Source organism: Gracilinanus agilis, chromosome 2 (assembly GCF_016433145.1).
Source record: "Gracilinanus agilis isolate LMUSP501 chromosome 2, AgileGrace, whole genome shotgun sequence".
Taxonomy (NCBI): domain Eukaryota; kingdom Metazoa; phylum Chordata; class Mammalia; order Didelphimorphia; family Didelphidae; genus Gracilinanus; species Gracilinanus agilis.
Genome location: NC_058131.1, coordinates 365,042,654 through 365,055,848, shown reverse-complemented (window position 1 = coordinate 365,055,848; position 13,195 = coordinate 365,042,654). Strand labels below are relative to the sequence as shown.

The 13,195-nt window shown below is 41.4% G+C and overlaps 2 protein-coding genes across 2 annotated transcripts in view; one reads left to right on the top strand and one right to left on the bottom strand.

The window, feature by feature from the left end:
- The window catches only part of STK10 (serine/threonine kinase 10), a 141,422-nt gene extending 137,157 nt beyond the window's left edge, over window positions 1-4,265 (bottom strand). Inside the window, exon 1 of the mRNA XM_044664452.1 lies at window positions 3,915-4,265. Coding sequence (XP_044520387.1) covers window positions 3,915-4,070 — 156 coding nt within the window. The 5' untranslated portion in view covers window positions 4,071-4,265. The remainder of the gene's footprint in view (window positions 1-3,914) is intronic.
- A 3,041-nt stretch (window positions 4,266-7,306) lies between these two features.
- On the top strand, window positions 7,307-10,417 carry EFCAB9 (EF-hand calcium binding domain 9). Its single transcript, XM_044661684.1, has 4 exons — window positions 7,307-7,442; window positions 8,296-8,444; window positions 8,769-8,948; window positions 10,262-10,417. Exons 1-4 carry the CDS (start codon window positions 7,307-7,309, stop codon window positions 10,415-10,417), a joined length of 621 nt encoding a protein of 206 aa, XP_044517619.1.
- The last annotated feature ends 2,778 nt before the right edge of the window (window positions 10,418-13,195 follow it).

Below are 13,195 nucleotides of genomic sequence, written 5' to 3'. Positions count from 1 at the left end.
AGAACCTCCTGTCTCCAGGCCTGACTCTCTATCCATTGAGCCTCCAAGGTACCTCCCTGGTACAGAGAGGCACCTGGAGCAAAGGTCATCTGAAAAGCCAGTTCTTCAAACTCTACTTAAATTCTAAAGCCTTTATTAAGCACAATTTCCCAGAGTTCAAATCACCTTAATTTTTTAATTATCAAGAGCCCATTTAGATAGCATGGCCCTCAGTTTGAAAAATATATTTTGTTTAAAGGAAATAAGGTTACTGCCTTTGTACAGATCCTTTTTCCGGAGGGGGAGGGGGTGGGGAAATAGCACATGAAAGTGAGAAGCCTCTAGTAGCCAGATCTAAAAGGAAGTGGAAAAAAAAATGCTTTAAAAATAATAGGCAGAAGAGAAGGATAAACGAAAAGGCTTCTTTATTAGACAAAGAAGAACTCTTATCAAATAACCCTAAGAATGCAAAGGCTTTTAAAACTTTTTTTTTTTTAATTCTTGTTTTCAATAAGAGAGATCGGTCACAATTTGACTCTTGGTATTGCCACTATCCCACTTCAATAGGGAAGAACTCCTACTTAAAGACTACTCCAAAATGTTAGTTCAGCGCTGATCTACAGGATGTTTAAGGAAGTGGCAGCAGCCAGTGGAAAGCCACTAGAAGTTATCTTTAAGAGCTCCATCGAGGAGTTGGGAATTGTTCCCAAACTAAAAAAGGGCATAATACTTAGCTGCTCATAAAGGCAGTACAGTACAATGGGAAAAACAAATACTAAGTTTGGAACTGGTTCAGCTCAAAGCTCTGACACTTACTGCCTATGTGACCCTAGTTAAGTCACAACCTCTCTGAGTCTCAGTTTCCTTATCAGTGTCATAATGGATTTGGACTGCAATCCCTTTTGATTCAAAATATATGACCTGACTTTCAGGAAGGGAGAAGAAAGACTGGAAATACATCTACTATGCCTTTGTATGAATTTTATGTCTATGCCAAGAAAAAACAGGAATGGGCTTTTAAATATCTATTTGTAGGCATATTGAACACCATAGTGGATTTTTAACATATGTGTGTATGTATGAGTATTATACAAAACTATATACTGAATACCAAAGGAGGCTGACTAAAATATATCTCATCCCTTTGAAGGGCTGGATTGTTTTAGTCTGTTTGCTTTTATACCGTTACTTTCTGTCTTAGCAATAAGGCAGAAAGACAAGGGTTAGCAATTGGGGCTAAGTGACTTGCCAGGATCACACCCCTAGGAAGTGTCAAGAGGCCAGATTTGAACCAAGATCCTCCAGACTCCAGGCCTAGCACTCTATTCACTGTGCTGCCTGGCTGCCCTGCTGGGTTTTTTTTTGTTGTTGTTGTGATTTGGGGGGGGGGGGGAGGCTGGTTTATGTGTGTGTGTGTTTTTAAGAGATTTGACATTCTATACTGCTCCAGAGGGAAGAAATTGGGACAACAGTTAGAAGCTACAGGAAGGCAGGATTCAGCTCAATTTAAGAATTTCCTAAGGAATTCATCTCTCCAGCAATGTACTGGGCTGTTTTTTAAGATAGTGAATTCTCTCTCATTGGAAGTGCGTAAATAGATGCCAGAAGGCATTTGTTGAGAATAGTGTAGAGGAGATTCCTTTGCTGAGTGGGAAAGTTAGACCAGATAACAACCTCAGAAGTCCCTTCTAGCTCCAAGATTTTAGGATTGCCTGGAAACAAACTATGCAAGCATTAAACAAGGCAGGACTGGTTTAAGTAAGCACAGCACAAAAGAAAATCATCTCTAAATATCCAGCACATGTGGGGCCAATCTTCCACTCTGAGGAAGTAACCACCTGAAGAGTAGAAAAAACTAGGCAGCAGCCATAGCCATCCACCAGCTATAGGAGTCACATGTGATACTAGTGTTTAAAAGGTACTTGGAAGAAGCTCTGACAATGTAACTCCCCTTGCTCAATAAATTTTCATAACTCCTCACTGCCACTTTTTTTTTCTTAAAACCTTTATCATCTGTCTTAGAATCAATATTGTATATTGTTTCCAAGGCAGAAGAGCAGTAAGTGCTGGGCAATGGGGGTTAAGTGACTTACCCAGGGTCACATAGCTAGGAAGTGTCTGAAGCCAAATATGAACCCAAGATCTCTCACCTCTAGACTTGGCTATTTATCCACTGAGCCACATAGGTGCCCCCAAATAAGTTTCTTTCATTTCTTTATTTATTTGTTTATTAGGCCTTTTTCTTCTGCCTTAGAATCCTATCCTTTCCAGGGCAGAAGAGTAACAAGGGCTAGCAGCTGGAGTTAAGAGACTTGCCCAAAGTCACACATCTAGGAAGTGTCTAAAGGCCCCATTTGAACTCAGATCCTCCCAACTCCAGGACCTGAGCTCTATCTACTGTGTTACCTAGCTGCCCCCTCTAATTTCTTTCAAATCTAATCCAGTGCCACCATCTACATGAAGCCTTTCCTGAACCCCAAAGCCTAGTGCTTCCCCTTTCAGAACACATTAACTACTATTTGTTTCCCTCCTCCTTCTAAAGGTACATCTTTCCTCCACTCCAACTGAATGTAATCTCCTTGAGGGCAAGGACTGTTTCATTTTTGTCTTTGTGTCTCCAACTTCTCCAAAAGTACCTGGCAGATAGTAGGGGCTTGTGATTTGACTTACCTAGAAATGAACACAGAAAAGGAGTATCGATGAACAAGAAGAAAGCCAGAGAACATTTGAAGTTAAGACACAGATATTTGGTCAGCAACTCCAGTCAACTCTAGATTATCTAGATTACTATAAGCACAGAGGATTTCAAAGAGCTCATTACTTCTTTGCCCCTCATTCTCATCTCCACCTCTTCTGAAGTGAGAAAGTCCACCCTGCAGAAAATAGTTGACTATAAATGGGTTTTGAAATCCAAGTTGTGACTCAAAAAATCATCCCAAATTAAGTCAAACCTAATCATATCATTTTTGGTTCAGCTCATTCAGTTCATTTTGGTTCCCCTCTGGGGAAAGCTCAGGGTTTAGTCCTGGGGCCAGACCACTCAGAACTCCAGTTTCCTCTTTGAAAAAGCAATAAGCTGAAGAAATTGAATTTAACTGTGTGATTAGAGATTAGTCATTGGGTAAGAAGTTAAAGTAAGCCTCCTTTTTCCTCAACTTTAAAGTAAAGCTGTCTTTGCAATGAATTCAACTAAACTGAATTCTCTAATAGTCTCTAAAGTCACTTCCAGATCTAAATCTATTTTATTCCGTTTAGTAAATCTAAGAATGGGAAGAATCTAAGAGATTATGATTAGGACAAGGCGAGTTCATCATCTGGGACCCACCCACAAGCTCAACCTAGAACCAAGATTACAGGTCTTCAAGCAACCTAGGTCACAAGAGCATCTCTGAGATATCTGGTTCCCAAGGTCAGCTTTAGGGAATCAAACTTCCTATATCCTGTTTCCCTTCACCTTGATTTTAGAGTTAATACATGAACCCCAATTTTTTCAATTTTTTCATCCCCTACCCCGTATCTCATGAGGCCTAAAACAAGGGAAGGGCTGGGGAAAGGGGTGTAAGGAACTTGCTTCCAGAGTACCAGTCCAGAGAGGCCTCATCACTTCAAATCCCTTCGATTTTACTCCAAGATAACTGAAGCAGGGCAGGTTCCGAGGCTAAATCTGATCTACCCCAGAGTCGGAAGCCCAATCCCCGGAATGGCCCAGAACCATTCTTGGCACCGCCTTGCCAGCCCATGCATACAGCTCTGCAAAATCTCAATCTTTCAGAACTGACCCCAGATCTTGCGACAGCCCCAGCCCCCTGGCCCCCGCTGTTACAGTTCCACGCACGTTCCAACCCCGCGCGGGGATTTCCAGGACCCACGACCCAATTCCCGGGGGTCTCCGCGAGGTGCCCAACACACGTTTTTCCCAAGCCTCCCGCACCCACCTTGTAAACTTTACCGAAGGCTCCATCGCCCAACTCCCCGACTATCTCCCACACTTCGTTTGGGTCGAGATCTCGGCGGACGTGTTCATACTCCCGGGATTTTCTCTTCTCGAAGGTGGACAGCCTTAGAATACGGCGGAAATTGGCAAAAGCCATGGCTCTGTTAGGAAGAAGCTGGCTGGGGGGCGCGCAATGCTGAGGGCGCCGGGACGCCGCTAGGGGCTAAGCGAGGTGGCTCCGGCCCCCAGCTCGCAGGGCGGTGCCAGCCTCTGTACCCCGGCGGCAAGCGCAGAGGAAGGAAGGGTGATGGTGGTGGTGCCGGTAGGCGCCCACAGCTCAGCTCGTTTTGCACCTCACACCTCCCGGGATCGAACCCCTCTTCACCCCGCCTGAGTTCGTGAAGCCACAGTCAAGTGCGCCGCCAGAGAAGACTAGGGCTGGGGTTAGGACTCCGGGCACCCGGAACAGAGCAAGCAATGGCAGCGGCGTTATCTCCGGCAGTGGTGTCCAAGCCACGGCAATTTCTTCTCCGAATGAAAAGAGGGAATTGTGGCTTGCGCCCTTTCCGCGAGCCACACACCAGCACCAACCACCGCACCGCTCCAAAAACCAAGCTCCAAAGGTGGTAGCTCAAAGATTCGGAACTAGAGCCTCAGAGTCCGCGACTCCACCTGCAGGGAGGCCAGCTGCTCCTCGACAGTCTCCCATTGGTTACCGAAGCCAATGGATCCCGCCCCTTCGCCGCAGGGCTCTCTGGACACTGTAGTTGGCTAACGCCCTCTTCTAAAGAGGCTGGTTTGGGGTTTGGTAGAATTTAGAGTTCTGGGATTTAGAGCTGAAAGGATCTTGGTGGTCTTGAAGTCCAACTTCCCCATTCATTTTATTGATGAGGAAACTGAGGCCCCGAGATGTTATGAAACCTGCGCCTAATCACACAGCTAGGTATAGCTAGAAACTATGTTCTCTATTTTTATGTTACTTTGAAACGTGAGTCCGGACAATACGACAAAACATAGGCTTGGGGATTTTTTTTTAAACCAAATCTGCCAACCGTTTGTATTTTCAAACGGAATAAAATGAACTTTTGTTAGAGTGGTAGAGTGTAATTCCCGAGGACATGGGTGGAAGAGGGGAGGGATGATCTTAGAGGAAGAGTCTGTAAAAAGCATCTACCTTCTCTCCACTGCCAGGAACGCTAGAGATCACTGTAGTCCACCCCACCTCATTTTACAAATAAGGAAACTGAAGCAAATTCACATAGCTAAGAAGTGGTAGAATCTGGCCTTAAATTCAAGGTAGTGTATTTTTTTTTTTAAATTAAAAGCTCTTCTTATTTACTAATGGTCAAATACAAAAGCAAGACTGTCCCTGTTTTGTTCTGACCTAATTTCATCTGTAGGGAATTCTCAGGCAGGAAACATATCAATGCAGAAAGCAACTTCTGCAATTTTATAGTTGCTCCAGGCAGTGAATTTAAGCAAATTTGTCTGGAGTCTCACAGCCCACATGACAGAAGTATAACTTGAATAATCTTTTTTGTTTCTGAGGCCAGTTCTCCAGTTATATTATCTAGCAGCCTCCTAGTCACAAGAGTAGCTCAGAGAAAATTGTCAGTTCTTTCATCCCATTTCCTTTCACTTTTATAGTTTTATATACAAGTTATATGCAATTTATCCACCGAGATTGATTTTCATCTCTATAATTCATTCTCATGGTCTCTATATCTCTGTCTTCTTTCTCCTCCTCCCCACCAACTACCTACTTCAGACTCCATTCCAGAGTTAATTGGAGCAAAGGTAACTTGGGTCAGTCTTACTGGAACATTGATGGTGAACCTATGACATGAGTGCCAAAGATGGCATACAGAGCATTCTCTGTGGGCATTCCACCATTCCTCCTCCTCCTCAGAGTTCATTACTAGAAAGGCAGAGGGACTTAGGTGGAGCTGTTTCCCTCCCCCTCTCCACTCTACCTGATGACATTTTCTCACTTCCCCTGCCCCTCTGCCCAACAGCTCAATGGAAACTTTCTCCCTCCCTTGTGTGGACGGAGCATACCCAGCATCTTGGGGGGGGGGAGTTGGGGGGTAGGACATAGCACTCTATCTCTAAAAGGTTCACCATCACTGCTTTAGAACCTCAAATGGCTACCGGCCTCCAAGCCACAGGTCACCTAAAATGCTACACTGGGAATTTGGAGATTTAACTGTCCTTCCCTATTGTCATGATAATAGCAGCTTCAAACTCTTCTCAGTGTTTCTATACTATCCCCTTTCTTATCCCCAATTTGAAGACTGTACCTTTCTCAGGCTCTTGAAATTCAACCTAAAAGCTTATCTAAGATATGAGAGTCCTTTATGATGCTGGCCAATTTTTTTCTTATATGGAGGATTTTGAAAGGTTTGGTATTCTTACTAGAGATTTTAAATAGGTCCTATCATATTTGGATTGCAGAAGCATTGGAATAAGAACCACCACTCCAAGTCAGACTCTTACTAATTTAAATTGAGAACATAGCCAACTAATCGGTCTTTATGACATCACCCTCCCTCTCTCTCTCTCTCCCCCCCAATTCTGCACTACTGGCTGGACCACCTTTCTAAAAACACTGGTTTGGTTTGGTTTAGTTTGGTTTTGCTTGCTATGAGATCATCAACCTAAAATATCTGGGTATCCCCGGCTCCCCACTATTTCTCTTTGTTGGAAACTATCATTGATTTCTCCATGTCTACAAGATAAACTACAAATTCTTTAGCCTGGGCTTCAAGATTCTCCAGTCTTTCTAGTTTTACCTTGGATTGCTTCCCTAGACACAACCCTGCCCAACTCTAGTTTGCTCACTATATCCTAAACATACTTTTGGATTCCTCACCTTAAGTTTTCTTCCCTGACTACTCCAACCCAAAGTAATCTGTCCCTACACTGGATTTCTGTATCATATGTATCTATTCAGTTTGCTCTTTATTCTCAGACTTTCAGAAGTTCTTCTTATGGTCTGCTAGATGGGAAATTCTTTGGGCAGGAGTGATTAGAGCAACATTACTTTCCATAAGGATGAAACCTAGAGCCAAATCAAGCCTCATGTATCTCCCCTACCCCCAACCCTTCCCTCTCAAGCAGGAATGTTTTTTTATATTGCATCCTGAATAACTTTGCTAAATTTTAAGTGGCAGTGAGATGTGTAACCATCTATGTGTATATGTACATATTTGTCTGTGTATATATATCAGGGATTTGTCTATAGAATGACCATTTCCTCTGACATTTTAGCCAACACAATTCCTTAGCAATAATGACAAATTTGAGACATGTCATCATTCCAGTTCTAAGGCAGAATTCTCTGTTCTGTGTTGCCTAAGTCACTAGTTGCAAACAGAATCAAAAAGTGACAAGATGAGAATGAAAAAAGGATCTTTTCTATGGTACCTTTACTTAGATAAGATATACTGTTTACTATCATTGAGAAATACCAGGATACTGATGGAATATTTCAATATTCTTGATGTGCATAGAAGGAATGCTCTGAATGGTAAGTACCTACAACTTCATTAAGTCTTTTTTAAAAATTCTGCATTAGTTCAGAGAACTTTGCTAGGCCTTGGAAGGATTATTAAAATTATGTTACCTGCCTTCATGGAGCTAATAATCTGTGAGAGTCCAAATGGAAGAGATTCTCTGCAGAGAGTGAGATCCTTCAGTTGCATTTTGCAGATGATATTTTGCTGGCTGCCTCAAGTCCCTGAACACTCTACCTATATGAGATCCATAATCATTCAAAAACTTGACCTAACTATCCGGACATGGAAAGAAATGTGTATGAATACTTATTTGGCCAGCTAATGAAAATACAATTGGCTGAACGTCCCCAACAGTTCACACATCCATTCATACAACTACCTTTGAAAAACTTTGCAGATGTCGTAATGTATGCCTGTATTCCTAGTTCCTGGGGGAGGCTGAAGGTAGATTATTCTAACTTAAGTCTTCTAAGCTGCAAGAGGGCTAAAGTTCACATTAAGTTTGGCATCAATATGGTGAGCCCCAAGAGTACTGCCCTAGGTCAGAAACAGAGCAGGTAAAAACTCTTGTGTGATCAACAGTGAGTTTGGGTCCATGTATGTAGCTGCTTCACTTCTAGCATGAGTGAGACCCAGATCCACTCTAGAAAGACAGGAGAGGAAATAGGAGAGAGAGGAAGAGAGAAGGCTGGGGAGGGAGGGGAGAAAGAGGAAGGAAGGAAAGGAAGGAAAAGTAGAGGAAGAAAAAAGAGAGGGGAGGAAGGGAAGGGAGGTTAGAAGGAAGTTAATGTCTTAGTATTGTTTTGTGGATCACAGTATAGCATGTGGGGAAGCACTAGAGGAAAGTATCCTTTTCTTCTTCAGATGTGGTCTTCTATCATTTTCTTCATCATGTGACTGACATGAGCAGGAACCAGATTATGACAGTATTTGACATGCTGGATTGGGATGCCACAGGAGAGATTGGCATAGATGAGTTCTACTTGGTCATTTGCATCCTATTGTCCCACGAGGTAGGTGATGACCATTTTGATTAGAGACCAAGTCTATCGTAACCACCAATTTGCCTCCCCAAACCTAGACTCCAACAAGATTTCTTCCATTGATGATGGATTCTAAAAAGGATTAAAAGGGAATCATTTTGATCCATAAGCTATTTATCCAAATATTTCTGAAATGGCTTTGGATCCCTTCTACAACTAAGAAAAACTAAAGAAACTTCTACCTTTGCCCCCTTAGGAACAATTGGAGATTCCAAGTTCCTGAATTAATGTCTAGAAGGCATTCACTAACCCTATATACCTATTTGGGACTTTTATTTACCTTTCTCTAAACAGAGTCACTTAGAAGAGCAGTTTATCTTTCGCCATTCTCGGTCTGTGTTTGAGCTGATGGACAAAGAGGGAGAGCTGAGGATTAGGTTAAGCCAGTTTGAAGCCTTCCGATTCCTCTTCAATATCAGAAAACAGGAAATGGTACAGATCTTCAAAAACTTTGATGTTACAACAGGTGATGATGTAAGTTCATAGATGCCAAAGGTGGGATACAATATTCCCTTCTCCTAAAAGAATGTCCCAGATAGCCTCCAACAATCTGGAGTGCAGTTTTTTCAAGAGTGGAAGAGATGGCCAAAAAAGCACAATGGAGGATCTAAAAAATAATGAAATGGCCCCTTCCTTGGAGGAATTTATAACCTAATTAAGGAGAGACTAACATAGAAGAACTTGGGCAAGTCACTTAAAATTAATTTACAAAATTGAGTTGAAGTTGATGATCCCTTCCAGCTCTACAACTCTGAATTTGTCCCTTACAGTTTATTTAGCAGGAAGGCATTCTAAAATAGGCACAGATAGAGGTAAGAGTGCATTCAGAAGACAATTTGATCAGTCTAAGTATGAAAGACAACAATGGATAGGCAGTATTTGCCATAGAGTGTATGTTAAGTGTTAGACGGAAAATGAGATTTAATACTTCTAAGGGTGGATATAATAAAGAAACCCCATTTCCCCACATTGTTCCATAAGGAGGAAGGAAAAAAAGGAATAAGAAGTGCTAGCTGGTGCAGTGGTTAGAGCCCTGGACTTAGAATCAGGAAGACTCATCTTCAAGAAGTCAAATCTGGCCTGACATGTACTAGTCATGACCCTGGATAGGCTACTTCACCTTGTTTGCCTACGTTTTCTCATCTGTCTGTGGAGCTAGAGAAGGAAATGGCAAAGTACTCTGGCATCTTTGCCAAGAAAATCCCAGAGTCACAGTGAGTTGGACATGACTGAAACCACTCAAACCAACACCATGCCTACTATATAGCAGGCATTGTGCTAAGTGCTTTTCAAATATCTCATTTCATCCTCATAATTACCTTGGGAGGTAGGTCCTATAATTATTCCCATTTTACAGATGGGAAAACTGGGGGAAGAGGTTAAATGACTTTCCTAGGGTCACACAACTAGGAAGCATCCCAGTTCCCTTTTGAACTTGGGTTTTCTGATTCCAGGCCCAATACTCTAACTGCACTGCCACCTAGCTGTCAAGCTCTAAACAGCCAGAGAAGTCACCTCTGAACAGTGGCCAGTGGGAATGCACTGCTGGCTGGGGTTAAGTGAATCACCTATAACTGCCACAGAGGTATAGATTTCTTCCTCTGGTCTTCATGTCTTATATCAAGGTTTCCTAGATCCTACTTTAGGATTTGTTTGAAGAGTCACAGATTTTTTGGGGGGTTTTGTTTTGTTTTTTTTAATAAGAAATAACTACCACCCCCTACCTTCTTAAAATGTAACGTTTAATTTTCCTAAGTGATTTGTCTTTTGTTTTTCTCAAACACAAGCGTCTTAATTACAAAGAGTTCAAGCTGTTTACCATCTTCTGCGTTGACAAACATCAAGACAGGATAAAAGCACAGAAAACCAAATCTCGAACCCACAAACAGAAAACTCTTTTCGAAAAATGGAGGGAGGAACAGAAAATGAAGTTAAATAGATAAATTTGAATCTAAAAAATAGGAAATGTGGAGTTTATTTCTTCCATGATGGTGGTGGGAGGTGAGGAAGGGTTGTCAAGTAATCAATAGGCAGGTTCCTAAAATTCTGGATTGCTTGCGACACCAGGGCAATGTAACCTGATCACTCAAGATAGTAAAACGTAGATTAGAATTTCATCAGTTTCTCTCACTGGACATGCCTCAATTACCTTAAGTTCAGTAACCTAATCAAACCCTTACCTACTCCTCATTTTTATCTGGGGCTGAAGACCGCCCTGGGCAAAACATCTCAGGTTTGCTACTAGTCTAGGGTCTACTCCTACCATACCCTTCCACCTTAATTAAAAAGATTTGAGGATTGCATTCCTCTAAGAGCCCAAATCACTCCTCGAGAAGTAAGGCTGGTGCATATAGAAAAAATCCCTTTACTTTTCATGCCATGTACTCACATCCTGTTTTCAAATATGACACAGCTAAGTCACCATATAAAAAACAAAGGCCATTGTTTTTTTTGGCATTTACATTTATATTTATTTTACATTTGCTCACCCTGCCCAGTCTGGAAGGGAAGATCACATAAGGGAAATCTCTAGCCATGAAACTAGTACTGATTTTTGATATGAACAAATTTCAAGCTCTTTTTAAAAGGAAGCTTTTATGAGGTTGAAAAGATTTTCATTATGGGTGAGGAATAAATAATTTTCCTTTCCCATACACCTATTTTAAAATAGTAATTCTCTAGCACCTTTTTATCATGACTTTTAATTATCAGTGTGGCATCTTTCACTAAGGTCTGAACTGACATTTCATTGATTTAGAAGTTCCTTCTGTACCAAAATGAACCACCTCCGTTCAAAGATGAAACTGGAGAAGTTAGTTTAGGGAAATTCCCTCCCAGATCCCCTTTATGCCACACTAAACACTGCTCTAATCACCTAGACTCCCTCTGTGGTGCCTGATATCATCACCAGGGGGCAACAACTTGTGCTTGTTGCCCTATTTTATATAGATACATGTGTTAAACAATCATGAATACCTCCTCTCAGCAATTTAGCTTTTCATGAAATACAGAGCTGATCTGATTTACTAAAAATACTTTCCCCATAGTTTCTTCAATAAAGCATGAAAACAAATCATCCTCTAATTGATAAGCAGGTGGTTTAGCATTTGGCTGATAAAATCATAGAGCACGAATATATATCATATATACTATATATACACACATGTAGACATGTGTATGCATTATGTATATGAACATACATGTGAATATGTGTGTACACACATAGCTAGATATTTCTCATTGTGGCAAACTACAAAAATGCATCATTTCTCACCACAAATAAATAATTAAGGGCATAATCTTTTTAGTTAGACTGAACCAAGTTTGAGAAACTGGATTTGAGGTGGTGGTCAAAGAGAAAAACCCTCACCTGTTACTTACCAGCAAGACTGTTTTTCTGAAGACAATACTCGACAGCTGTCAGAGCAAACACTTATGGCAACAGGGGACTCTTCAGAAGGCTTTTAACCTTCGGAATAAGATTATTAGAGCTGGAATAGGTCTTAGAGATTAACCAGTTTAACCTTCTATTTAACAGAGAAGGCAGCTGGGCCCAGAGAAGGTTAGTTTACTAAATGGCAGTTGAATTGAGCTAAACAACGTGTCCAAGTTGACTGCCAAGTGAAGACATCAGAACTAGAATATTGTTGTATTCTTCCCTGGTCAGGTCACAGTTGGGACTATTGTGTCCATTGCTAGGTACATTTTAGGGAGGTCATTCACAAACTGGGGCAGAGCCAGAAGTAGCAATTTTGGCATCTGTGACATGCTACACTCACCATACCTTCCAATCAGTGCTAGATGAGGAGACTACACTGGAGACTTTCAGTGGCAGGGGAGACCTCAGGACACTCCAAAGCCACAGCAGGTAAAAGCACAACTCAGAGAAGAGCATGGTGGGGCCAATCTAAGAAAAGGACTTACCTGACATGTAAGGGGAGGTAACTCACCATATGCTAAGTTTCTAGGTTAATTCAATATTCTCAAAAAGCTTCTATGCTCATGAAATAAAGTGCCATCAAAAATAACGGATTTAAAAATTATACTCTCGGGGGCAGCTCAGTGGATTGAGAACCAGGACCAGAGACTGAAGGTTCTGGGTTCAAATCTGACCTCAGACACTTCGTAGCTGTGTGACCCCTGAGCAAGTCACTTAGCCCCCCATTGCCTAGCCCATATCACTCTTCTGCCTTGGAGCCAATACCCTCTATTGATTCTAAGATGGAAGGCAAGGGTTTTAAAAAAAATTACAGTCTTCTAAAATCATTATTACAATCTATTATCATTACAATTATCTGCACTTCTTCACTTTGGTGCCCTATGGCAAAATCCTCATTCCTCTCAACATTAATTAACGGTCATCCAGAGGAAGATGAGAACAGTATTAGGGCTAAAGGAACTAGGAATATTTAGCCTGGAGAAGTCTAAAGGGTAGCAACAGTTTTCAAGTATCTGAATGGCTACTATTTGAAAGAGATTCAATTTATTCTGCTTAGAAGAGCAATGGGCATAAGCTACAGAAAGGTAAATTCAAAATCAATGTAAGGAAAAACTAACAACTGGTGTTATCCAAAAGTTCCAAACATGTTGCCTGGGAAGTCAATAGGTTCCACAATTCTACCTAAACTTTATTTATTCAATGCCATCCCAAATGAATTGCCAAAAAAAAAATATTTTATTGAGCTAGAAAAAAATAACAAAATTCATTTAGAACAACAAAT